Raw genomic sequence first — 25692 nt, 5'->3', positions numbered from 1 at the left:
GAGAGTGTGTAATGAGTTTTTGAAGCCCAAGGAATGAATGAGTAGGCATGAATGTCGAATAGTTAGTGTGAGAACTCTCTGTTTGAATCATTATTTACGACAAGATTGTGTTCAGATGCTTAATGCTAAGACATGGATTCCACTTGTCATCTTAAGTTTGTGACATTGTAATAATCATGAGCTCCCAAAAAAAAACAGTAAAAGAACATTTAGGACATCATGCAAAATCTTGAAAGAGAAACAAAAAAGTTTGGGAGATGCAAAAAAGCTTAGATGCTGCTGGAGTCACGGCCAAAGATGAAGCGTCGAACCCAGTCAGACACCACCAGCGACCTTGTGCGCCAGCTCACCAGTTTGCTAGCGTAGACAGAGTACCAAAGCCACTGGCTGCTGTGACCAATGGAGACCCAATCCCCTGGAAGTTCAGCTGCTGTCTGTTCCCCTCCCAACGGAGCAAACGATCCAAAATGTCTGTACCTAAACGGCTGGAACCTGTGCCTACCTTCTCCTCTGAACCTCAATGGACCCTCTGGCTTCTTCTCACACTTCTCCATTTTGTTGAAGCACTTCGCAAGATACTTCCCTTGCTGTGACGCAACCTGTTATCATCATCAAGAATCAGAACAATATATTCAACATCTAAGTCAGTTTACTTGTTCTAGAAGAAAGCTTTTTACCTGTGCAGTTGCTGGAAGATTCTTCATCTGAGTATCAACCTCTGAGAGTGCTTGCTTAAACGTTTCGATGTTGACCTCAGTGTCATCGCCGTTAGCACTCTTGAGCAAGTTTGCAATGTTTCTCAGTTTCTTCTTCTTCAAGTAAAGCTCCACCTGAGGGTACCTCTGGCAAATGTCTTTCACCACGCTTTTGAACTCTTTCTTGTTCAATGTTCCTGTCTCTCCCTTGTCTGCTTTGCTGAAAATTGCAGCTATATCTTCCTGTTTAACACAAGGCAACAAAACTAGATTAAATTCTGAAAAAAACCACTCATCATTTAATACATGGTGCTTATATATTCACATTGAAAAGTTCTCAATGGGTATCTCAACTTAAATATAAAGAGTTTACATTAAAAAGTAGAGAAAAATATGAATAGAGGTTCTTATTTAAAGAACTCCAATAGATACTATGAGAACAAATGTTTTATGCAAGTGGTCTAATCTCAGTTTGTTGTCAATTAAATTTAATAACATAATCAAATTAATATTAAAATAATCTACTATAATCTCAAGGTGTTAAAACGTTACCATGACTCTGCGTTGGTTAATGGTTGCAGTATCACCCAAAGCATAGACACTGTCACATCCCTCCACTCTAAGCCACTCATCAGTCGCCAAGACACGCCTCTGACCCTGACCAATCTGATGCATAAACTCCTTGATGACAGGACGTATCCCAATCCCCGTAGACCACACAACCATACCATAAGGCTCAGAGACAATTCTACCAGTTGCTATCTCCTTGGTAGATATCTCATCAGCAGTCACTCCCACAACCATGTTCTTCGTCTTCAAATCAATACCGTCTCTCTGGAACTTCTCCTCAGCAAAAGCAGTGATCCTCTTATCAAACATGTTGAGAATGTGGTCTCCTGCTTCAAGAAGAGTGATCCTCGTAAACTCTTGCACCTTCGGGTATATTTTAGCCACGTCCTCGACCAAGAAGTCATGAAGCTCGGCTGAGAACTCGACACCGGTGGGCCCACCACCGACCACAACGAAATGCAGAATCTTTTTCCTCTCTTCTTCGGTCAAATCAGGAAGAGACGCTCTCTCGAAAGAGTTGATAACCGACTGACGAATCTTGAGAGCATCCTCAGCTTCCTTTAAAAAATGAGCATTTTCCTCAACTCCAGGGGTGTTGAACGTGTTAGGCTTGGCACCAACAGCTACCACTAGAATGTCGTAGTCCATGTCAAACTCCTTTGCGTCCTTAGAGGCACCGTCCTTGGACCTGCAGAGGATCTTCTTGTTAGATGCATCGATCTTGACGCACTCTGCCTCGGTGTACTCGAACCCTTTCTTGCGCATAAGGCCGCGGATGGGCTCCACGATGCTTCGGGCTTCTACGGTGCCGTTGGTGACGCTCGGCAGGAGAGGAGTGAAGAGGAAGAAGTTGCGAGGAGAGACGACTTGGACGTCGTAGTTGGGGTTGTTTAGGTAGCTCAAGAAGCTGTAGCCGCCCCAGCCGCTCCCGAGAACGACCACTTTCTTCTTCTTGGTTTCTTGGCCATCTGCGGTTAATGTACGCTTCAGTGGATTCGAGTCTGAGTACACTAGTAAACCTCCACCGCTGCAAAAAAAAGACAATACATGAAACGACAACGGTTAGAGAGTAAAACGACATGAAACTCTCAGAGAAAGATCTAATGAACTATACGTTACTAAAAAAAACTGGATCTGAACTAACATATATTTGAGAGACGTTCGTCTATACAGAAGACTATAATATTCATACATATATACATTAATATTTATATTTTGCTGAAAAAATAATAATACATTAATGTTCATAGAAGAAGAATGGAGTAGTGATGTAGATCTAGAGGAGAGACCTGCAGGTACTGAGGAGAAGGAGCTTGGCAGCAGAAGGGTAAGTTTTGAAGAAGCTGTAAGCTCTCTTGGAGAAGCTATGGGAACTCATGATGATGTTTCAGCAAATTTTTATCAGCCTCCAGAATATATAAAGGAGAGAGCTTTACAAGAATATTGGAAGAGAGGAGGCTGTGCGAATGTGAATGCAAAGAAAGGAAACTATAAAGGCTACGCTTTTAGGTTATAGAGAAGCTGGCGGAGACACACACACCTAAAGCAAAGTAAGGAAAGACAGCTAAGAGGAAAAATTGGAGTAGCGCCCAAGTAAAATGGAATATATCATTTAATATTATTCTCGTTTGTTGACCCCAAAAAAATATTTTTCCCCCAAGAAAAAAGGAAACGGGAGGCCCAATAAATAAACGGCAGTTTCTTTCTTTTTTAGGCTGACTTTTTTTTTAATTCAACAATGTTTGAATTCTTTAAACTAGTAATTATAATATTTTTACTAGGTTCAACCCTCAGTCAAAGTTATGATTTTTAAAAAATAGTTTTATGATATTTTAACTTTTTCAAAAATTGTATTCGTCCAAGTTTATGTATGTACATTAAATACATTAAATTTGTGTATACCGACCGAAAATATTTTGTATTTTTTTAATAGAATAACTAACATGTGTGTCACAAACAATGAGATGAGTATCGCAACAAAGAAGAAGCATGGAATGGATATGCATTTTCCAGAGAAGAGCCATGTTTAAGTTAAGTATTAAGAAGCATAGGCATGTGTATTGCATGTTGTGACCCTGAATCAAGAAACTCTCCCCATATGGCTTCTGGCCTCAAATCTTTTACCAAGCTACAATAGTGGCTGATGCATCAGATATGATGAAAGTAATGTTAGATGATTAAATTAAATATAACTAATACTTTTAGGAATATAAATTGTATTTCAGAGATTAATCACATGCATAGCTTAGTTTTTATGTTAGTAATAATAGAGAACATCCAAGCATACATTTTATGTTACATCCAAAAGACATAAACCAAGTTCACATTTTTTTTCATATCAAAGAAACTAACCAGAAAAGTATAAAAACGAAACCTTATCACTGTAATGAGATTTAGTTCTTGGAGTATTCAGACGAATGAATCGGAGCATACCCTTCCGGTGGTTGCTGATCCGACTCTGACGGTTGTGACGGTTGCTCTGCTTCAACCTTTTCTTTTGTTTTCTGACTAACCTCTCCAGCCGCTTTAGCAACTCTGTTGAACGCTCCTGCGGCCCAGCTCACACCGGTTAACACATAACGGTTCTTCATCACCGCGGTTCCTGCACTGCTAACCGTCTGTTCCGCAGAGGCAAATGCTGACTTGGTCCTCTCTGAAACCTGGAAGCTTTGGTCCACCTCCTTGATCTTGTCGTTCACCAAGCTCGTACCAGCTGTGAACTTTTGGCTTAGACCGATTTTTTGGTCTATGGAAGCGACTCCTGCTGTTGCAGTTGAAGTGAAACCGAGTTTCTCGTCAAAAGCTTTTGCTCTTCCGACAGCGTCTTTCCCGAGGATGAAACCCTTTGCTAACATGCTGCTCACAACATCCTCTGCCTTCTGGACAACTGATTCTGCGGCGCCTCCGACACCACCGCTCTGTGTTTCCTGTGAAATAAAAACAAGTTAAAACCTCTAGAGATTGCTACTAAGAGTGTTGAGGAGTGAGGACCAACTCACTCGATATATCTACCAAAATCACAGATTTGTGACGTATACATTTTTGCAAGTTATTACAATTAATCAATGAAACATCAACGGAAATGGTTTCTTGTTCCTATTAAATGGAATAGGAAAAAAAAATCAATATATATGCTCAAGATGGAAGGAAGACATTACAGCATGAGGGGCAGTAGGTGGAGTGTAGTCAGGAGCCATCTCAATGATGACTGATTGATCGGCAATACTCGCACCCTGAAACAAACATCCCTAGTTGTTAGTATGATGACTTCAACTACAAATGTTCCATTTTTTTGCAAGTTATAAAAAAACTAATTTTGATTGTGATTCTCTACTCTAGATACAGAGTGGATTCCATGAGGACAGAACAGTGAAAGCAACTCTTGAGTGTTTTTTACCATATAAAATGAAGGTTTAAATGCTAACAAGAAAGTCATGTATTGGTTACTAGACTAACAGTCATACTGAACTTAGCATAAAGCTACATGTAATGTATTATGTGACGAGGAGGGATGTTAAGGGGGAAGGAAAGTGAACCCACAGATAAGAGCACAGCGGTCTCAGCTCCTTGAGGATCTTTGAATGTGACATAAGCACTATGCTCGTTACTGCTTGTCAAAACATGAAAACAAAAAAAAAAGAAGAAAAATTATTTACTGAGAGATAGCTTTATTTCTTTCAAATGGTTTTTAATTTCACCACCACTATCTCAAAGAACGAAAGCTGTAGGCAATGACTAACCCTTGGATGTCAATGCTTTCAACTTCACCAGAAAAAGAGAAGAACTCTTTGATATCATGCTCCGTTGCTCCTGAGGAGAGGTTGCCAACTTTCACTGACCTTATCTGTCATTAACAAATAATTAAAGGGATTATATAATCATTAACAAAAACAATTCAATGCGTGTTAAAGAATTATTTTTTTTTTGTCTAAAATTCCCACAAGGGTAAAAACATTCATCTAAGGATCAAAACTAGTTGCCTAGAAACTGCCTTCCATTTCTTCATTAATTATTAAAAAAAAAAAACAGAGAACAAGACACACACAATGCAGTTGAATCATGCAAGAATGAAACATGAGTAAGCAGAAGCTAAACATTCTAAATGACAAATCCATATACAGACGGGAATCAATTCGATTACAGAAAGTAACAACGAATCAGCAACCAATCATTTCAACGGTAAGGGAAAGGGAAGGCAATATATTATTTCACGGATAAGATATTATTATATGCATCAAAAGGAAGTGAAGAACAAACCGCCATGGATGGATGATGTTGATCTCCGTAGCTGGGGAAGAGAGGTTGTGATTTGCTTTCTGAAACGCAGATTCTCAAGAGATCGGCCTTAAAACCGAAACGCGCTTCGAGAAGGGAAGAGTGTTCTTTGGTTTTTATGACACCGCACGCACACCTACGACGTGTGTGGGATTGCGTTACGCCATTTAATCCTATTTTAGTACTCCTAATAAATTAATTTTCAACAATTCATAATATTTTCATCAAAATTCAATTAATACTTCAACTTTCCTTTTTAACACCTCTGTTTTAATCGCTTTTTTTCATCTCAAATAAAAATGTTAGAAATTGAAGCATTAAGATTGTCTCACTACAATTGTTTTATAAAAGTTATGGTATTAAATTTATTAATTCAATAATTGATAAATATTTTAGTATATTAATAAAAATATAGCATTTTCTTACCTTAAATTTTCAAATTTAAATGCTTCTTGTTATTTTTCCAAATTGTGTGGACTTTTGGGTATGTGAATTTTTTTATTTTGGTATTATAACGGGCCTTATCTTCTTAACATTGGGCTTAATGTTAAACTACCACAAGTTTGACTAAGCTTGGTGTCATTCGGTTTGGTATAGCTGGAGATTGAATCCATCCGGTTTAAACCGTCCGAGTTTCAATTCAATTTGGGTCAACTACGACAGCGCAAGGATCCTTCCTTCGCAATGACGTGTCCCGCAGCTCTCGTATTAAATAATTTCCCTCCACCACCATATTCACACGGAACACATGAGATAAAATCATTTTATTCATTTAAAAAAAAAAACAATAAATTTCGACTTAATACCAAACTCTTCCCATCTTCGTCGTCTTTGTTTTGTTCCCTTCGAGAGAAAAGAAGAGGATGAGTTTCCAAGATCTCGAAGCTGGCTCTCGATTTCAGCAGCCTAATCGTGGGAGGCAGAAGAGACCTCCGTCTCGTGGGGATCCATCGCAGGAGGTAGCCGCCGGGATATTCAGGATCAGCACGGCTCTCAATTCCTTCTTCCGCCTCGTTAATTCCATCGGAACCCCTAAGGATACTCTCGATTTGCGAGATAAGCTGTCAGTAGTACTACTTCCCCTGTTTTCTTAATTCTCAATGTTAATTAGGGTTTTTGATTTTGCTCTGAATTATAGAATAAAAATATGATTTTTAATTGTTTTGAAGTTTTTTTTCTGGAATTGTCTTATAAAGTTGGATTCTTTTTTTGTTGGCAGGCAAAAGACAAGGTTACAGATATCAGAACTGGTGAAAAATACTTCAGCTAAACTCAAAGAAGCTAGCGAAGCCGATCTTCATGGAGCAGCTAGTGTAAGCAAATGCTTGTTGCTTGCTAAGTGTTGTGTGGCCAGTTTGTTTATCTACAGATGATGTTATGCTAATTATATGTTTATGTTTGTGTTCTCTCGCAGCCAATTAAGAAGATTGCGGATGCTAAACTGGCCAAAGATTTCCAAGCAGTTCTCAAAGAGTTTCAGAAAGCTCAGAGACTTGCTGCTGAAAGAGAAATTACATATACTCCTGTTGTCACTATAGATATACCTACCAGGTTGGTAAACTCATGTTAATTCTACTTTGACCAGCTGGGTTTTAGTTCCTGTTAGGAAACAGAAGCTCATCTTAAATGAATCTTCTTGTTATTTGTTGTTTTATACAAATGATGGGCTTGGTTATTGTAGTGTGTGTGTTCAGAAAGCTTTAACTTGGGATTGTTACTGATAGTTTGTGGAATTTGAACCCTACTTACACATGCTTCATTGTTATGTTACCCCGTGCAGTTATAATGCACAAGAACTGGATACTGAATCTTTAAGGACCTCCCAGCAGCAAACTCTTCTTCTACAATCAAGAAGGTGAGGAGTATATTTTGATTGTATTCTACAGCACATTGTTTCACTTTATCATCTTTTTAGCATAAACACTACCTAAATCTGAGTCAGGCATGTAGTTTTCTTTTGTTCCTTAATGAGACTCTAGCCTTAATTGCTGATATAAGCTTAAAATTAGGTTAATATAAGTTTCTAAGCTTGTTATGGCCATGAAACCCAATTGAAACGATCTTCTATGTTTGAGCATGTTGTGTTAACTCATATCTTGCACTGACGTGCTTTATTAACTTCTTATTATTCTCATTACAGGCAAGAAGTAGTGTTTCTAGATAACGAGATAACATTCAACGAGGCAATCATTGAGGAAAGAGAGCAAGGAATTAGAGAGATTCAACAACAGATTGGTGAAGTGAACGAAATCTTCAAAGATCTAGCTGTTTTAGTGAACGATCAAGGAGTCATGATCGGTAAGTAACTCTCCAACAACCATAAACCGTACACTTTCCCTATCTCCTTTTGCTTCTTTAGAAACTAAGAAACACCTTAATGTCTATATGGCAGATGACATCAGCTCTAACATTGATAACTCACAAGCTGCAACTTCACAAGCCACTGCTCAACTCAGAAAAGCGGCTAAAACTCAAAGAGCAAACTCATCTTTGGTACACACCAAGACATAGGCTCTCTTCTCGATTATTCAATTCAATGATTCCTTATTTTTAGCAGCTAAAGCTAAGTTCCCATATGGTTTACTTTTGATGCAGACATGCCTTCTTATTCTCATTTTTGGGATTGTTCTGCTCATTGTCATCATCGTTGTCTTGGTCTGAGCATCAAACTCCAAGCATCAAGCGAAGACAGAGAGGACGAAAACTATACAAATTGCTCATTAAAGATATAAACTATTGTACAGATTCTTTATACTCCATTTGTCTTTCCCATGTAATCGAATTGAATCTTATTTCTAATCGTGAGTGTTGTATGTGTTAATCCATCTTAAAGATCGTTATAGCAAAATATATAATAAACATATATAGTCTGATATATTTCCTCCTTTGTTTTATATTTGCCAGATCAACATGTTTTGTTAGTTGTATTGATTTTAGGGTGACTTAAGAGAAAAAAAATTAACATTTGAGTTTAGATTGATTAAAAAAATACCTAGCATTATTAAAAAGTTGGAATTGTTTTGACCTTTTACCGTTTTTACCGCATAAAAGTAAAAATAAGATTAATCCATATAAAGATTTATTAGAACAAGAATAAGCTCCAACTTCAAAAATAACCCACAATAGAAATATTCTTAGATAGAACATGAATGACCATATAACCATATAGTCCCCTAAAGTGTCTGAATCTATTTTTTTGGCCAGTGTCTGAAGCTATCTATCTTCTTTACATATAAAATATAATTTATATACTTCGTCAAATAGTGAAACTAGAGCGACACGTGTCCATCCATCAAACCATTGTATTTCATCAACGGAAATAAAATATAAAGTAATTCTAAAACTAATTAAATTAATTATAATATTGTTTTTCTGTAAGAGAAATCTTTGTAATGACTAAGGTTTACGTTGTTAAACTATTTCTAATCTCACATATTTTCTAAAAATATATACTGAAGTTTTTTTGATTATCCAACTATTTGAAACTAAAATTAAAATTTTAATTATTATTCAAAAATTATAACAATGTAAACATAATATATATTTTTCATATAATATAATTACCCGTAAAATTGCGGGCAAACTCTTAGTATAATTTTAAGTGACTTACCATATAATAATTTTAATTCATCTGTTTATATTAATAGATGAATTAGATAACATTTCTTGATTAATATAATTTTAAATGACTTACCATATATTTTTTATGTTTTAAAATATAAAAATATTTTAATCATTTCTAAAAGTGATAACTTATCTATGATATCATATTGTCATTGAAAAATGATGAAATTTTTTAAAATTATATATTTGACTGTTTTGCATTCATTTGAAACATTTTGGAATATATATAGAGTGAACGAGTGAGTTTAATTAATATTATTGGGTTTACATTAATTAGTTTTTTGGAATAATTGATTGTATTCACTAATAATATAAATATATTAAAAACCGTTTTTATAATTGTTTATGTAGTATAATATGTATTTAAATGTATATTATCAATTTATATAAGGTAATCTATGATATTTAATTGTTTCTATAAATAAATTATATTAATTTATCTATATTTAAGATGTTTAATTTGATGTTTGGAAACATTTATTAGATTAGGTAATTCTAGGGTTGGTTTCCTTTTAAAAACTTTGATTAAATAAATAAAAAATAAAAAATCATCAACCAATCAAATTATAACAATTAATTGGAAAATTTTCCTATGGCGATACATCAACAGAAATCACTTAAGTGACTCCTCAATTAATATATATATGAAGATCCCTTATAACTTACATTGAGGTGAATTGCGAAACGATAATGTTTAAAATCTGAGTATTTTGATTTTACCCTAGTAATTTGATTTACCCCAAAGATTATTGTGTCTGTATATGTCGAAAGGCACGTGAGGTTTGATCTCGTGATCTTTTTTTTTAGGGTTCAGATGATTACAAGCGTTATAAATCTAGGATTCAAGGTTTAGTTTATTGCGATAATAACGCAATTTCCTCCGAGAATTTGTGAAGAATTCATCAATGTAGTATGTTAGGGTTTATAAGCTTTGTGTTCCTTTATTCTTTTGCCTTTTTGGTTCTTGTACTGAAACTTCCTAGCTATTGTTAAGTGTGGATTTTGATTGCTGTTGAGATATTTCACAATGTCATATGGTTTAAGCTCATGCTCATTAGATGGATTTCTTAGAGAAGTTCTTGAAAGTCTTGATCACGATGCAATACTATGTTGACTTTACCTGCTTAATATTACAATAAACATAAAACGTATTTCTCCATCACAGCCAGCTCAACAGTATGTATAGAAAAAAATAATTATGAATTAATGTCGAATCTTTAAATATAGACCATCCGAATCATTTTTTTGGTAAACAGTCCATATTTTTAAACCAATTTTTTGTAAGATAAATAAAAAATCCAAATAATAATTCTATTAGACCGTCTTCATTTTAGGGATATGTTATATGAGGAAATAAAACGGCTTTGGTTCTGATTTCACTTGTTAGAACACCGAAGTGAACATTACAACTTCTGGAAATATGAACTAAGAAAATAATCCTACAAAAGGTGGTCTTCCTAGCTAGCTATGCCCTTTTATCTGGCTGGTGCCTTGATAGTATATATATATATATTTGTCGATAGCATTGTCGTATAGTTTATGTATTTTCCATGGAGATTTGGCACGACCCATATAGAACAAAAACATTTACTAGTATTCGATAATTTATTTCTGGAACGATAAACTCCTATTACATTGATATGAACTCAAATTGCCTTATAAAAACCACATGGATCATCATAAAAATTGAGTATTTTGTATGATAAATAAAATGAGTTGTCCTAGTGGGGGCAATTCTTCAAACAATTGTGCATGCAATGCATGTCAGCGCCACATTTCAGGGTACAATTTCTGAAACAGATAGTAGTCCTACCTTCTTGTGGCAGTATTGCTTCATCCCTTTGTATTAAGACCACATACATACATCAATATTCAATACAATAATAAAACAAGAACAAAATATTTTAAAGAGGAGGAATTCACAGTATGTACTTTAGGATAAACTGTGGTGTGTGATGTTTGGGGCAAATCCATCTGCAATGATATTGGCAATGCTCATCTGTACCGCAATTGTTAAAGCATCTGTTGACGCATGATCCGTAGTCTTCTATTGCTTCATTAATAGTATCACATTCCACTGTTACCAATACCATCACCATCATCATCATCACCATACACATTTTTTGAGCCATTTCTAATATATTTTTGTTTGTTCAAACAAGTTTAAAACTCAAGAGTAGTAAGGATATAAGATTGATGTTTGTTGTTTGCTTGGTTTGATTTGTGTGGGTTTATATATATGACGGAGGAAAGATTATATATGAAATTATCTCTATTGTATTAAAACTATTCTACTAAAACTGAAGTACAAATTAATACTTGCATATTTTTAAGTGATTTTTAATAGATTTTGATTCATTTTTAACTAACGGCAATCACTTCATTTATTGTTTTTTTTCTAAATAATCTGACAGCATTTATTATAGAAATGCAAAATAGAATTTATCTATTCTTAAGTGCTTTATTGCATCTTTTACATTCATCTTTTTTACTTTTCTTAATTATTTCTTTAATTGTCTTTATGATAATAATTCAAAAACATTTATTTTACATGTCAACCATAGTAATTTCACAGGTTTTAGTGAAATGGCTCAATTCGTGACAAGATTCCAAACCAGTTAACAATTTTTTTTTAGTTTTTACAGATTGTGTAAGACATAAGCATTCAGGTACCCGTTCGCCGTTCGGATATAGACCGGTTTTCGGATATTGTGGGTTTAAAAATTAAACTTCATCCATGTATTATAAATTTTTGGACATTGTTCGAATCGGATCCTTTTGTGTCCGGATAGGTTTGTAGAAACCTAAAAATATTCAAATAAGCTATGTGATGAATATGTCATTAATCAACCTCTAATTTATTCATTTTTTTCTAGTCTTCGTTTGTTTCAATCCCGTTAGATTACATATAGAGATTAATTATTTGAGCAAGAATAAGCCCAACTTCAAGGATTTATGTCTCGTTTTTTAAAGAAAATTATATATGTCTTCTCCCCTTTGAAATATCCTTACACAGTAGAGGGGGGGGGGGGGGGGATATCAGCTACTTGCTCCAACTTCTGATCATGGACTAGACAGTGACTTCTTGATGATATCACACCACTAATCCGAAAATAATCATATTAAGTTACATGTTCAGGTGACAATACGCTCGTTTAACACCACATGTTTAAAACTGACTAAAATATTGTAGAGTCGAACCTAAATGCTATTAGAACCAGAGTCGGATTCTAAGATGAGAGTCAAAACCAAAATTTTACTAGCATGTGCCCAGGTCTGGTTTGATCAAAACCCAATCCAAAAAACTATCCACCTCCGAAACGCTTAAACTCTAATAAACATGCGACAATATATGATATGTTTGACATAAATTAGTAATAAAATGTTAAACTATGAGTAGTATATCTACCCCCAAAGTGATATGATAATCTATGCTCATTCCGCGTTAACAGGCCCAACTTTTGACATATACAACAACTGCTTTTGCACTGGATTCTAAAAAAATTGCAATATTTTGGGTTAGAAATTAGAATTATTTTCAAAATTTTGAACTTTTTTGACAAAATCATTATAATTGTTGATATATATAAAAATAAAACTTCCATAGGGTCCATCAAAATTATGAGAAACGCCTGGCCATTAACTTTATGCAAATAAATACACATGCATGTTTGTAGCAAGGCACATGAGGCGATCTCATGAACCAAAGATGCTTCGCTTCAAGCCTGGGGAATACGGCAAAGCAAGTATTGTGTATGATTAGTGTGAATCACGAATCGGTCAGACACAAGCGATGCAAGCTTCGTTTATATCCCCATCAAAATATAGGGATATGAGCATAAAAGTAATATGTAACAGAAACAACATAACGAGCAATCTCAAACCAAATATTATTCGCTATTATGGTAGTCAATTGTCTGATATATGTCATCCTTCGTTTATATCCCCATCAAAATGTCCCCTGAAAATCTATTTCATTTACTTATTTGTAAATTATAATATGAAAAACTGTAATTACCTATTCTTGTTAATCACTGGTCCATTTTTCTGAAGATATAATAATATATCTTGGGATTCTTTCATAGTTCATATCATTAATCTATTTTATTGACAAAAAAATGAATCATAATAGAAGTGAACGCTTTGTCTGAGAATTAGAAAATAGTACTTTTGGAGGATTTCCTTATACAAGGTTTGAAACAATCTGCATCTGCATTATTGCCAGATTTCTTTCTACAATCTCTATAGCAGCTAGCATTGTTGTCTGGCATTACTGGTTCCGTATAAAACTCAAATTTATGTATTTTCCATTTGAGATTAGACACGACCCATATATAACCAAAACTTTGTTACTAATATTCGATTTTTTTTCTGGAACGAAGTTAAGAAACGTAATACATTGATATAAACTCAAATTCGTATGTAAAACACATGCACCATCATAATTTTTTTGAGTATTTTGTATGATAATTATAAATAGCAGTTTTACTGGAGGCATTTCTCCAAACAAGCGTGCATGCAAGCTTCGTTATTGCCACATTTGATGAGACAGTTTCTGTAGCAGATAGCGTTTCTACCTTGTTGTGGCAATATTGTTTCATCCCTTTGTATGAAGACCACATAAATACATCAATATTCAATACAGTAATTAAACAAGAACAAAATATTTTAAAGAGAAGAAATATGCAGTACGTACTTTAGGATAACCTGTGGTAAGTGAGGTTTGGGGCAAATCCATCTGCAATGATATCGGCAATGCTCATCTGTGCCGCACTTTTCAACGCATTCGGTGATGCATGATCCGTAGCCTTTTGTTGCTTGATTAATAGTAGCACATTCCATTGTTACCAATACCATCACCATCATCATCACCATGCAAATTTTTTGAGTCATTTCTGATAGAACTTTTTTTCGTTCAAACAGGTTTAAAACTCAAGAGTAGTAAGAATGTAAGATTGATGTTTGTTGTTTGTTTTGTTTGACTTGTGTGGGTTTATATATACGATGGAGGAAAGATTATATGGAATTATTTATTACTTTATTTATAGTCTTTGTATTGATTCACCTCTAGTAAATTGCATCTACTGTTTTTGTTTGACCTTATTTATTTTTGTTTGAATAATAGTAATTTTCACATATTTTTTCTTTTTATGCCATATACTAATTGGAATAAAATCATATATATAATGAAAGTTTCATCTCTTCCTAAAGTGTCAACTTCGGCACTTGTGATCTCACTGAAAAAAATCTGTGTTTGGATTTTTAATGAAGAGTTTTGAAATTTATAAAATGGGCTTAATGACTTATTCTGATGTTAATTTATATAGGTTTAAAAAAATTCGTTGGCCCATATATATGATACTAGATTTAAAAAATACAAAAGACATGTTGTTAAATTTTGATTAATGCATTTTAGAAGTGTTAGACCAGCACTTTTAGTTATTTATTTATAATCTGAAAACTCCACGTTACCTACTCTTGTTCATAATTGGTCCATTTCTGAAAATAGAATGGTGATATATCTTGGCTTCTTATCATATACAGCAAAAAGAAAGTTAGGAAAAATGATTGCTATAACGTGAAGTATTGACCACCACATGGTTAGCCATGCACACTAAACTAATGTATACCTAACTATATGAAGTATATGTTGTGCATGACGACAACCAACTTAATGATATTATGTGGTTAACATTACGAGTTTAATTTCTAAGAAGTGACGTGGACGTGGAGACATTAAACTCTATTTAATTCTCCCGTTAATCAATTAAAATATGATCCATCTGAACATAATTTAACTAAACTTTGACTCAATATAATCTAATAAAACAAAATAAAATTTGGCCATAAATTATATAATCGGCCCAAAATTATATATATAAACATCGGATATGTTGTCTCTATATCGCGACAAAAAGGGAAAATCGAAAAAAATTAAGCGTTCAATTAAAACCGGTGAGAGAGAAAGGAATTTGTGAAATCTTGGGGGGGGGGGTTGACCAAAACGAGAGAGAGAGAGAAAGAGAGCAGTTAATCGATTTCGGGGTGCATTAACATCTCTCTCGATTTTGGTCAATAACCCCACAAGATTTCACCAACTTCCTTTCTCTCTCACTAATTTGAATTGAAACACTAATGTTCTGATTTTCCCCTTTATCGTGACGGGTCAAATTTTAGTTAAGTTACAGTCGAGTGGATAGAATTTTAATTGATCAAACATGAAGATTAAAAGGAATTAACGTCCACATCACTTTTTGGATTAATAAAATTAAGCTTATGGTGTTAATTAGGTAACATCATTAAGTTGTAGAATAATGTCTTGTATAACATATATTTCATGCTGCTAGATATATAAGTTTAGTCTGCATGGCTAACCATGTCGTGGTTAATAATTAATGTAGCCAGTGATTACTTTTCCAAAAGTTATGAATTATCTGCGTATTCATCTGGTTGATGCCTTGCTATCGGTCGATCGATGGTATGGTCGTGTAGTTTATGTATTTTCCATCATGAAATTTGACAATATATAACGAAAATTTTACTTGTAATCGATTAATCTTAATACATTGATATAAACTCAAATGGCCGTATGAAAAACTTATGGATCATCATCAGAAATGTGAGTTATTTATATGATAAATTAAAAAAAGAGTTGTCCTAGTAGGAGCAATTCTTCAAACAGTTGTGCATGCAATCCATGTTAGCGCCACATTTTAGGGTACAATTTCTGAAACAGATAGTAGTGTCACCTTCTTGTGGCAGTATTACTTCATCCCTTTGTATTAAGACCACATACATCAATATTCAACGCAATAATAATCAAGAAAAAAAAAGTTTGAAAATAAATAATCGAAACACATACTCTAGGAGAGACGCTGGTGAGGGAGAGAAAGGGATGTTACTTGCTTTTAGATCACATTCCACTGTTACCAATACCAACACCATCATCATCACCAAACACATTTTTTGGGCCATTTCTGATATAGTTTTTTTGTTCAAAGAGATATAAAACTCAAGGGTAAGACTGTAAGGATGTTTGTTGTTTGTTTGAATTGATTTTGGTGAATATATATATGGTGGATGAAAGAATATACATGGAATTATATCTATATTATTACAACAGAATCACTAAAAAATCTACTAACAAAACAAAATTCATAGTTGGAGTTATTTAAATTTATATTATTTCTCATACAATTAACTTAGTTACTTTTAAATATATACCATAATCTAATATATTATTTTAATATTTTCAAAATAAGATATCTAAAAGATACTCTTAAGTATCTTTTTCTAAGATTTCATTGTAATGATATATTTTAATACCTTTTGTTTATATTTAAATATATATTATTAATATTTACATTTAAATAAAAAAACGTAAATAATGTTAAATATTATAATAAATAAATGAAAACTTATTTTTCATTTATAGAATAAGAAATCCAATTTCTGTACAATTTTTTATATATAATTCATATGCATAATTTAGTTGAGACCAATAAATAAATATAAAGTTACTTTATCCATTTATTAAATATTTTATAAATAGTAAAATTAAAATAATTACACATACAGAATAAAATATGTTCATAAATTTTACAAACTGCATCCACTTATTAAAATAAATATTAAAGTAAGATATGTACACTAATAAATAATTTTATATTTTAAATATACATATTTAAATTATAATATAAAATTCAAATATATTTTAATTGCATGAAAATTAAAATACTAAATTTAGTTGATATTCATATTATTTGATTATATGGTATATCAACTATATGTTATGTTTTACAATTACAATTTTTTGCGGATTATTTCATAAACATGTAAATATTTAGCAAGTATGAGATTGGTTGAATGACATATAGTAAATATATATTATAATAAAATAAAATTTGACCAACATAAAAGGTTCAAAATATATTATTATTATATTTTAAAGCATTAAGTATAAGTAAAACTAATATGGCAGCTTATATAAATGAATTATCTTATATTTATATTATAGAAATTTTAATTTAATTATTTGTATTTTTAAAACAAATATTTGTATGAAAGCACATTTGTAAAAAAATTCTAATGTTTAGTAAATAATTATTTGAATCAAACTTAATTCTACGTTGTGATCAAAATATAGTATTCTTTTATTTATAGTCTTCGTTGACGACATTATACATTTATTATTTTAATATGAATTGACTAGAGATTTATCTATTTTGTTTGAATTCTTGTCATTTTGACCTATTCTTTCTTCTTAAGCCATGTTGTAATTCCAGTCATTTTGATTTATTTTGTTTGAATTCCAGTCATTCCAGTCATTTGAAAGAGTTTCCCAGAAAAAGAACAATATTCTCTAGACTTTTGTGCATGTATAAGTATATGATTAGACTTCTTTCTTTCTGAAAGTAGAATCATATATTAGAAATGTACAATGTAAAACTAGTTGGCAAATTTTATATGTATCATTAATAATATGATTATTTACATATTATTTTATTCACGTCTTTTTGTATTTCTGTATATTTGCAAGATCAACATTTTAATTTTTTTTCAACATGTTAGTTGTATTGATTTTATTCATATTCATGCCATGTATAAGTGAAGATAATATTAATAGATATCATAAAAATTTATACTATGTCCATTTCTTTAATTATATAATATGACATAATAATTAATAAGTGTATTACTAATAAACCAGTTTTAAAAATAAATTTGGTTTTTTAGTTATAACAAAATCTGATGAGAAAAAAATCTAACCAAAAACATACGAACTTTTTAAATATTTTTATTAAATAATGCATTAACTAATTTCGTAATTAGTAATATAATATTAATATTAATTAAATTTTATTATAAAATAAAAAGGTTCAATGCTATTTTATAAATTTATAATTATAGTCTATATTTTATCTATTAAAAGAGAAGTACAATTTTTATTCATCATAAAACGTCATACTTGGTCCATTTTATTAATTACATAATATGACATAATAATCAATAAGGATATTAATAATAAATCATTAACAATTAATTTTATTTTTATTTTTTATTATAATAAAATGATTAAAATCTGTTGAGAAGAAAATCTAACAAAATATATAATTTATATTTAGTGTTATAACATTTTAATCTTACTGTTTAGGTTTTTTATTACTTTATTAATATATAGTGATTTGTTTTATAAATTTTAGTTTTTTATAAAATTTTCTTATTATTTTATTAATATATAATAATTTGTTTAATACATTTGACTTTTTATTAATTATTATTAAATTTTCGAGTTCATCTACACGGGTGTTTAGCATAAATTTATAAAGTAGCATGTATTTTTTTTGTTTCATATTAAAATTTAATTAATATTAGTTTATAATTCAATTTTGATTGCGGTATGTTTTTGTGGGGTCTACTTAGATGTTACCAATCACCAAAAAATGTGCAAGTGCGGAACATTTTTAATTTGAAAGTGCGGTCCAAGTTTTACAAAGGAAACTGTATTTTTGTTACTACAGTAATAACACATGTTATTTGATGTGTTTTATTGTTGTGTGCGTTTTTGCTTCAATACATTTATAATTAAATAATCATAATTAAATAAATAATTATTTTAATAATTTGTACTACTATTACTAATACATTATTTTAAATTGTTTATTCTATAAAATTTTATTATTTCGAAATACAATAATTATATGAAAAAAATTAATTGAACTAGAAATAAAACAAGTAAATATTGAAAATATGTTACTAAAAATCAAACTACTCATTAATATTTTATAGTCAATAATACCTTATATAAATTTGAATATTTTATCTGATAAATTTTAGCAGTTACAATTTTTTTTAAATAAATTTTTATTTGAAATGAGTTCTGATATGACATCACAACTGAAAAAATTAGTTTGTAATTGTATAAATATATTTATTTTACATTATCTTTTATCAAAACCATATTACTTTTTTTAATCAAAACTGCACTATTTTTTTTATCAAAATCGCACTATTTTTTCTATGAAATCTGCACTTGTCTTGGAAACCGTATGAACCGCAGTTGGATTGCACCGCACTCTAAGTCCGCACCGCTTATATTGCAGTTACGATTCGTACCTTAAGTTTGGTATTTATTTGGTTTAGTGGTAAGTTCGTGTTTTTTTTTTGGGCAAAAACAAGAAAGTTCAGTATTTGAATGATGGTTTTCTCTAGTTATTTGATTTAATTCAATTTAATTATTTTAAGGTTGTAAGCAAAGATGCACGTGCCTGTTTGTGGGAAGGCACGTGAGATGATCCCAAGGAATCAAAGAAGCTTCGCTTCAAGCCTGGGGGAAGGAAGACTCTTTCTTTCTCTTCTTCTCCAAAAAGTCGTCTTCTCTTTCGATTCAATTCAATCCCCTCCGCGAAATCAACGAATTCAATCTTCCGGATTCCGAAACCCTATTATCACGCCCGGATCCGATCCCGTGACCGATTTGAATCTTGGGTTCAGATGATCACACACCGTTAGAAATCTAGGGTTCGAGGTTTAGATTACTGCGATAAATGTCGCGATTCCCTCGTGGGTTCGTGGAGGAACCCGAGACGTCTCTTCGTCGTCCGAGTATTTGCTTCAGGCCGATAAACCCTTCTGATTTAGAACGTCTGGAGCAGATCCATCGCGACTTGTTCCCAATCAGGTTAACTGAAAAAGTTCCTTTCTTTGAAGATCTTTTTCGATTTAGAATCTGTTTTTTTTTTTTTTAATTAGACTTTCCCTTTTTTGGGGAACTTTGATGTCTTTCTTCAGGTATGAGTCTGAGTTTTTTCAGAATGTTGTTAATGGTGGAGATATTGTCTCTTGGGCTGCTGTTGATCGGAGCCGTCCCGATGGGCATTCTGAGGAGCTTATTGGGTTTGTTACTGCCAAGTTCGTGCTTGCTAAAGAAAGTGAAGTGAGTTTCTTTTCTCCTTTGAGCATTTTCTTCCTTCTTTGGCTTAGTTGAATGTTCTTGTAATGAACCTGCAAGGTCTTGTCTTGTTCAAGTGTAGATTTTGAATGTTTGAAATGGGTTTCTTACAATTAGATTCAAAAGCTTTTTATAGAACGGTGCAAGCTTGTTTTGAGTGTGTGTGTGTGTGTTTTGTTCTGTGAAGAAGCTGCAAGGTTTGGTGAAGTGTCGATTTTGAAATGGGGTTCTTACAGTTTTCTTAAAAATCAAAACTTTGTTCAATTTCAGCAGCTTTTGATTGAATTTTTTTTTTTTTTGGTGGTATGTTTGCCACATGGGTTTATAAGCTGTGTGTTCTCTTCGTTCTTTGGGTTTATAAGTCATTGTAGTAAAGTGTAGATTTTGATTGTTGTTGAAGTGTTTCATAATGTCCTATGGTTTTTAAGCCTATGCTCATCACATGGGTTTCTTACAAAAGCTCTCAAAAATCAAACGGATCCTCTGTTTTGACCCCGTTCGCTTAATGTAACAAGTCAATGGATATCCTTTGCGTATATATGCTGAGACTTTTCTCTGTCTTGCGTAGATATCAGATTTAATTAGATATGACTCGTCCAAGGGAGAGGAGACATTGGTGTACATCCTAACGCTTGGAGTTGTAGAAACCTACAGAAAACTCGGAGTAGGTATTGATTATGACCCCATGTAGAGTAAACCAATGATACGGATTTTTATTGGCTTTGTTTATATTAAGCTCTGCAACTTTTGTTTCGTTACAGCTAAGTCGCTTATTAAGGAGGTCATCAAATACGCTTCCAGTATCCCCGTGTGCCGTGGTGTTTACCTTCATGTGATTGCACACAACAACCCCGCGATCCGATTGTACAAAAGAATGTCTTTCAGATGTGTAAGGAGGCTACATGGATTCTACCTAATCAACGGCCAGCATTTCGATTCTTACTTGTTCGTCTACTTTGTCAACGGTTCTCGCTCTCCTTGCTCACCCTTGTAAGTACACAACACTTGAGTTTCTTTGTATTCATATATACGAAGGGGTAAAGGTTTAATCATGGCTGCGTTTTGCAGAGATCTTGTGGTGTTGGTTCTGAACTATGTGAGGAGTGGGATCAAAGTAGTGGCATCAAAGCTGACAATGAAGCACGAAGAGAAAGGCTTGAAAGGGGTTAAATGCAAAGACAACATGCGGTGTCTATTGCCAACGCAGACCAAACGGAACCTTGCATCATCGGAAAGAGTATCATCAGGGTACGATTACGTTTAGTGTTTTGTATCTGGTTCATTTCCACGTCTTCATTAAGCTCTTTATGTGATCCTAATAATGTAAATATTGTGATAATCGAAAAAAACTTATCTAAACAGAGGTGATACAATTATAATTAAGGCTTATTGGGTGTGTTACGGTTAGTCGTTTTATATCAGTCTCGTTAAGAAAAAAAGAAAAAAAACGAGCAAATAGAGCAGGGACAGAAAAAGAATGCTATGAAATAAATGAACCGGTCCTCCATTATACCGATTAAGATTGTATCACGTACGAACTAAATCGGCTCTGGTAAACTCTTTTTTAGGATTTTATGATGGCGTCTCTGATCTCTTGTTACATACAACATTTAGAAGAAGACATATAGCTCAGAATGAACAACTGTGACTATATTTTGATGAATTGAGCAAAGTCGGCGTTGGTTTTGTTTTGGTATTGTGATAATCAAAAGCTATTTGAGTTGTTCGGAGAAATTGAACGGAACTCAAAAATATATAGCCTTTGGCTTTTATATTCTTTTTTTTTTTTTTTTTTGTAAATGATTGGCTTTTATATTCTTGAGAATACTTTTTTAGTACCTTCTTATAATCGTGAATCGTCACTCGTTTACATTAACACACGTTTATCCCCTGTCACTATCCATAATTAAATGTGTTTGAATGTTTAATCTGAATTAGAATTAAGAAAACAAATCAGTTTCCATTGACCAACGTCTACATCTTTCTTGGATTTTTCTTTTAAAACATTTTTCTTTGGCTTAAAGTAAAACACATTTTGTTGTTGATCAATAATATTAGTTTGTCAAACGATAATTATGATAATCACGACGATAATTACAATTGCAAACAAATATTATTTCGATATATTTTTGTTTATAATTCATTTGTTTCAGATCATAATATGTTCAAGAGTAAGTATAGTCTCGGCCGCAAGATTAAAAATAATGTCAAGATGTTCTGTCCCGCGAAACATGTAGCGTAAGTTATGTAACTCTTCAGTTAGTCTTTTTGTCTCCTACGAAAAGTCAAGATTGTGTCACTTTCAGAGTGTATATTGTAGTTCACTTCTTCTTACCCATCGCCAACTAAATCTTTAATCTTCAATCATATTTGGTAAAACAAACAAAAGTATGTATATATATTTCTTATCCAAAAGTAATCATATTTATTTGTTCATATGGCATGGGATAGTCAACATTTTGTTTTGTTTTTACATCTTTGACTAAAATACAACTAATAGCAGACATTACAGGCTTGACTGTTTTTTGTTACGCGTTTGTATATGCGTTCACGTTTATATAGTATAGTTATTTCCAAGTAAAATTCAAATCGAAGAAAATATTTGTCTTTGCGTTTGATACTGTATATACGTTTATGTTTTATAATGATGATCGGAAAATAAACAAACTTCATATTTGAAAAGGACATCTGAAATTATATTCTAAAAGTGTAATTACAAACAAGATCAAATATGTGTATTTAATACAATAAGTTAAAACTTTACAAGATCAATTTACTATACATGGTCTGAAAGAAAAAGGAACTGTGAAATGAGTGAACGATAAATATGCATAGAATAACTCTATCGACAACAACAACAAAAATATAAAATTATTCTCTAGCACTTTTTTTTTTTTGTTTTTCAGTATTGTCTATTCAGGAAACGGCCATGGTTCCGAACACGTTTGCCTGCAAAACGGAGAATTAAAACATTAGACTAGCCAACCCGTTGATTATATGCAGTCATGTGAAAACTAGTGAAATTCAAATTATACAAAAAATAAACACATGTGAAAGAGTAACGAGGAATCTTACTCCATGATCTCTTTCCAATAAGAATCACCTGCTTCATCATCAATAGTGTCACACCATGGCTGATGGTGATCTTGTGTGAACGACGAGTTTGATGATGAAGGGTTAGTATCATGACGGTGAACGATGTCTTTATTTTTGATCATCATCTGGCTTTGGTTAGATTCCTCAGGAGATGCCGCAACCAATAGAGGAAGCGAATTATGATCATCTTGAACATCCATTTGCATCAGGGAAGAAAAAGAATCCAAAGGCTGTTCAATCATTTGGTTTTCTACCATCATTTTCTCGTCTTGGTTAGCCCCAGGAATGTGAGAGAAGTTTTGAGGTTGACCAAAAAGACTTTGGTTCTCTAAGTAAGAAGATTGGCCAAAGAGATTGTTATTGGTCTGCATGGTTAATGGAGAAGAACTTGGAATCTTGTTGTTGTTGGTGCTAAGGACTTGAATCATGTTGTGTAATAATTGAGCTTTGGCAAGAGTTGATGCATCCAGTTGCACATTTTGATTGAGATTCAAGAGGTTGTTGAAATTTGCGGCGGCGATAAGTTGTGGGAGAGCGGCTAACACGTTCAGATGGTCGGTTCGAGGCCTATGTGTCACCGGGTCAATCCCCATTTGGAGCAGTTTCTTTCTCAAATGCGTGTTCCAATAGTTTTTGATTTCATTGTCCGTTCTTCCAGGAAGATTACTGGCTATTGACGACCACCTTTCAAAAACACATACAAAATATAAAACTAATGAAACTGATATTAGCCTAGTGGATTAGTCTAAGATAAATACCTAATACTGATTTACTTTAGTCATAAAAAGATAATTAGTTTCAGTTTCAAGATTGAAAAAAGGCCACATACGTATGCAGCTAAAGAAAAACAGTGTAGTAGGTCTTTCAATTATTTTATTATATCCATAAACCATGTACTAATATATTTGTTCTTCATATATTATACTACTATTGACTGTAGTTATATATTCACACTATTAGTTTTAGACGTCTAGGAAAAAGTATAGTAATTTTCAACTAAAAGAATTAGCATATCATAAAAAAAAAAAAAAAGAATTAGCATATCATATACTGAAGTTATCAAGGAACGATATGTAAGAGTAATTAATTGATTACTTGTTTCCAAGAAGCGAATGGAGGTTGATGATGGTTTCTTCTTCCTCTTCGGTGAAGTTTCCTCTCTTGATGTCAGGTCTCAAGTAGTTGGTCCATCTCAGTCTACAACTCTTTCCACATCGGTTTAAACCGGCTTGCTTAGGAAGAGCTCTCCAGCTTCCATGGCCGTGTTTTTGAATGTGATCAATCAGTTTCTCATCCTCTTCTTGTGTCCATGGCCCTTTCTTCAGCCCATTCTCCTCGCAACACGGAGATCTCCCCATTTTACTATAACACAAATGTTAAATATACTTAGAAAAATTCTTGAATAAATCTAGAAAATTTAGCAATAGGTCAAGCTACGATATAAGAAAGAAGCAAATAAGCTTTTGATCCCTAATAGTATTCATGATTAGATATGAATTGTGAACGTTGTATGAGCCGAAGAAACATACGTAGACAAGTAAACTAAGTATATTTTTTTTTTGTATTTTCGAACCTGAAGATAACTCAGAACTCACAAGGGAGAAAGGTTTTGAGGCTAAGTGTGTATGTGTGTGTGTCTGATCTTTGCGCTTTAAATAGGGTATTTGTGTCTCGTGTCTTGTATCTTGTCGGAACGAGAAGATCTTAGTTTATCTTTTGACTTTGATGGCCGTACGAAAATACCCCTGCGGAAACTTATCATATTATTATTTGTAAGAAGAAGAAATAGAAAGGAAGAGAAGAAGATGATCAAGTTTGTGAAGCAATGTAGGTACACAAAAGTTGCTACAACTAATCCCATATGTTGACAAAAGACAGTTTGTGAGGCCTTTAAAGAATTTTAATGTAAAGAAGAAAAATCAATTAAGTTTATATCATGATAAATATGAAAAATAATGATAGCAAGAAAAAGATGTGTCTTTAAAAGATAAAAAAACACATACACTTTTTTCTACAGAGTAAAAATGTAAGTCGTTTTGTGTGTGACTTATATATGAGACAACATATATGATAAATTATTAATTATGCTAGCCCGTTGATACTTAATTTAAATATACCCGTTAATAAAATTTTCAGTGTCATGACTCCAGTCCTGCATGACTCATGAGTTTGTCACCTCCCTTTCAGAATATACATGAAACCGATTCGTACCAACATATATATATTAGGTTTTCCACGTGGAGACGTTGAGTTTTTTTTTCCATATGGTTAGCAGGCATTCAATTATTATTGTGTAATTATTGTATTTAATATCTGTATATATTACAAAGTTTGCATGGAACAGTGTCTACGACAGTATACAGCACTATTCATTACTCAACAAATGATCCACACCATGCCACGTACTATAATACGTATGTTAAGAAACATTATTGAAGTCAAATTGTTTATAATTGAATACATCGTGTTCTGATCAATAAA

The 25692-nt window shown here is 32.6% G+C and overlaps 5 protein-coding genes and 2 long non-coding RNA genes across 7 annotated transcripts; 2 read left to right on the top strand and 5 right to left on the bottom strand.

The window, feature by feature from the left end:
* Nucleotides 1-116: 116 nt before the first annotated feature.
* LOC106386229 (external alternative NAD(P)H-ubiquinone oxidoreductase B4, mitochondrial-like) lies at nt 117-2807 on the bottom strand. The gene is made up of 4 exons (XM_013826105.3): nt 2555-2807; nt 1248-2292; nt 678-938; nt 117-599 (listed from the first exon to the last, which is right to left on the bottom strand). The coding sequence occupies exons 1-4, from the start codon at nt 2641-2643 to the stop codon at nt 270-272; spliced, it is 1725 nt and encodes a 574-aa protein (XP_013681559.2). The 5' UTR covers nt 2644-2807; the 3' UTR covers nt 117-269.
* Nucleotides 2808-3464: 657 nt separating this feature from the next.
* LOC125594895 (binding partner of ACD11 1-like) lies at nt 3465-5718 on the bottom strand. The gene is made up of 5 exons (XM_048770894.1): nt 5523-5718; nt 5006-5109; nt 4806-4872; nt 4424-4498; nt 3465-4192 (listed from the first exon to the last, which is right to left on the bottom strand). The coding sequence occupies exons 1-5, from the start codon at nt 5526-5528 to the stop codon at nt 3659-3661; spliced, it is 786 nt and encodes a 261-aa protein (XP_048626851.1). The 5' UTR covers nt 5529-5718; the 3' UTR covers nt 3465-3658.
* Nucleotides 5719-6284: 566 nt separating this feature from the next.
* Nucleotides 6285-8415, top strand: LOC106386222 (syntaxin-21). The gene is made up of 7 exons (XM_013826098.3): nt 6285-6603; nt 6760-6853; nt 6955-7091; nt 7321-7395; nt 7681-7838; nt 7933-8033; nt 8136-8415. The coding sequence occupies exons 1-7, from the start codon at nt 6404-6406 to the stop codon at nt 8199-8201; spliced, it is 831 nt and encodes a 276-aa protein (XP_013681552.2). The 5' UTR covers nt 6285-6403; the 3' UTR covers nt 8202-8415.
* A 2322-nt stretch (nt 8416-10737) lies between these two features.
* On the bottom strand, nt 10738-12027 carry LOC106386928. The gene is made up of 2 exons (XR_001277616.3): nt 11097-12027; nt 10738-11003 (listed from the first exon to the last, which is right to left on the bottom strand). It is a non-coding gene; the product is annotated as an uncharacterized LOC106386928 (long non-coding RNA).
* Nucleotides 12028-13501: 1474 nt separating this feature from the next.
* LOC111204186 lies at nt 13502-16403 on the bottom strand. Its single transcript, XR_007330006.1, has 3 exons — nt 16027-16403; nt 13861-15939; nt 13502-13767 (listed from the first exon to the last, which is right to left on the bottom strand). It is a non-coding gene; the product is annotated as an uncharacterized LOC111204186 (long non-coding RNA).
* A 3050-nt stretch (nt 16404-19453) lies between these two features.
* On the top strand, nt 19454-21516 carry LOC106432765 (histone acetyltransferase MCC1). The gene is made up of 5 exons (XM_013873610.3): nt 19454-19845; nt 19956-20100; nt 20684-20783; nt 20877-21105; nt 21184-21516. The coding sequence occupies exons 1-5, from the start codon at nt 19712-19714 to the stop codon at nt 21377-21379; spliced, it is 804 nt and encodes a 267-aa protein (XP_013729064.1). The 5' UTR covers nt 19454-19711; the 3' UTR covers nt 21380-21516.
* A 1316-nt stretch (nt 21517-22832) lies between these two features.
* LOC106432775 (transcription factor MYB41-like) lies at nt 22833-25692 on the bottom strand. Its single transcript, XM_013873620.3, has 4 exons — nt 24785-25692; nt 24307-24573; nt 23191-23895; nt 22833-23064 (listed from the first exon to the last, which is right to left on the bottom strand). The coding sequence occupies exons 2-4, from the start codon at nt 24567-24569 to the stop codon at nt 23028-23030; spliced, it is 1005 nt and encodes a 334-aa protein (XP_013729074.2). The 5' UTR covers nt 24570-24573; nt 24785-25692; the 3' UTR covers nt 22833-23027.

Source organism: Brassica napus, chromosome A3 (genome assembly GCF_020379485.1).
Source record: "Brassica napus cultivar Da-Ae chromosome A3, Da-Ae, whole genome shotgun sequence".
Taxonomy (NCBI): Eukaryota; Viridiplantae; Streptophyta; class Magnoliopsida; order Brassicales; family Brassicaceae; genus Brassica; species Brassica napus.
Note: the sequence above shows the minus strand (reverse complement) of the source record. Positions and strands in the feature narration are given on the sequence as shown.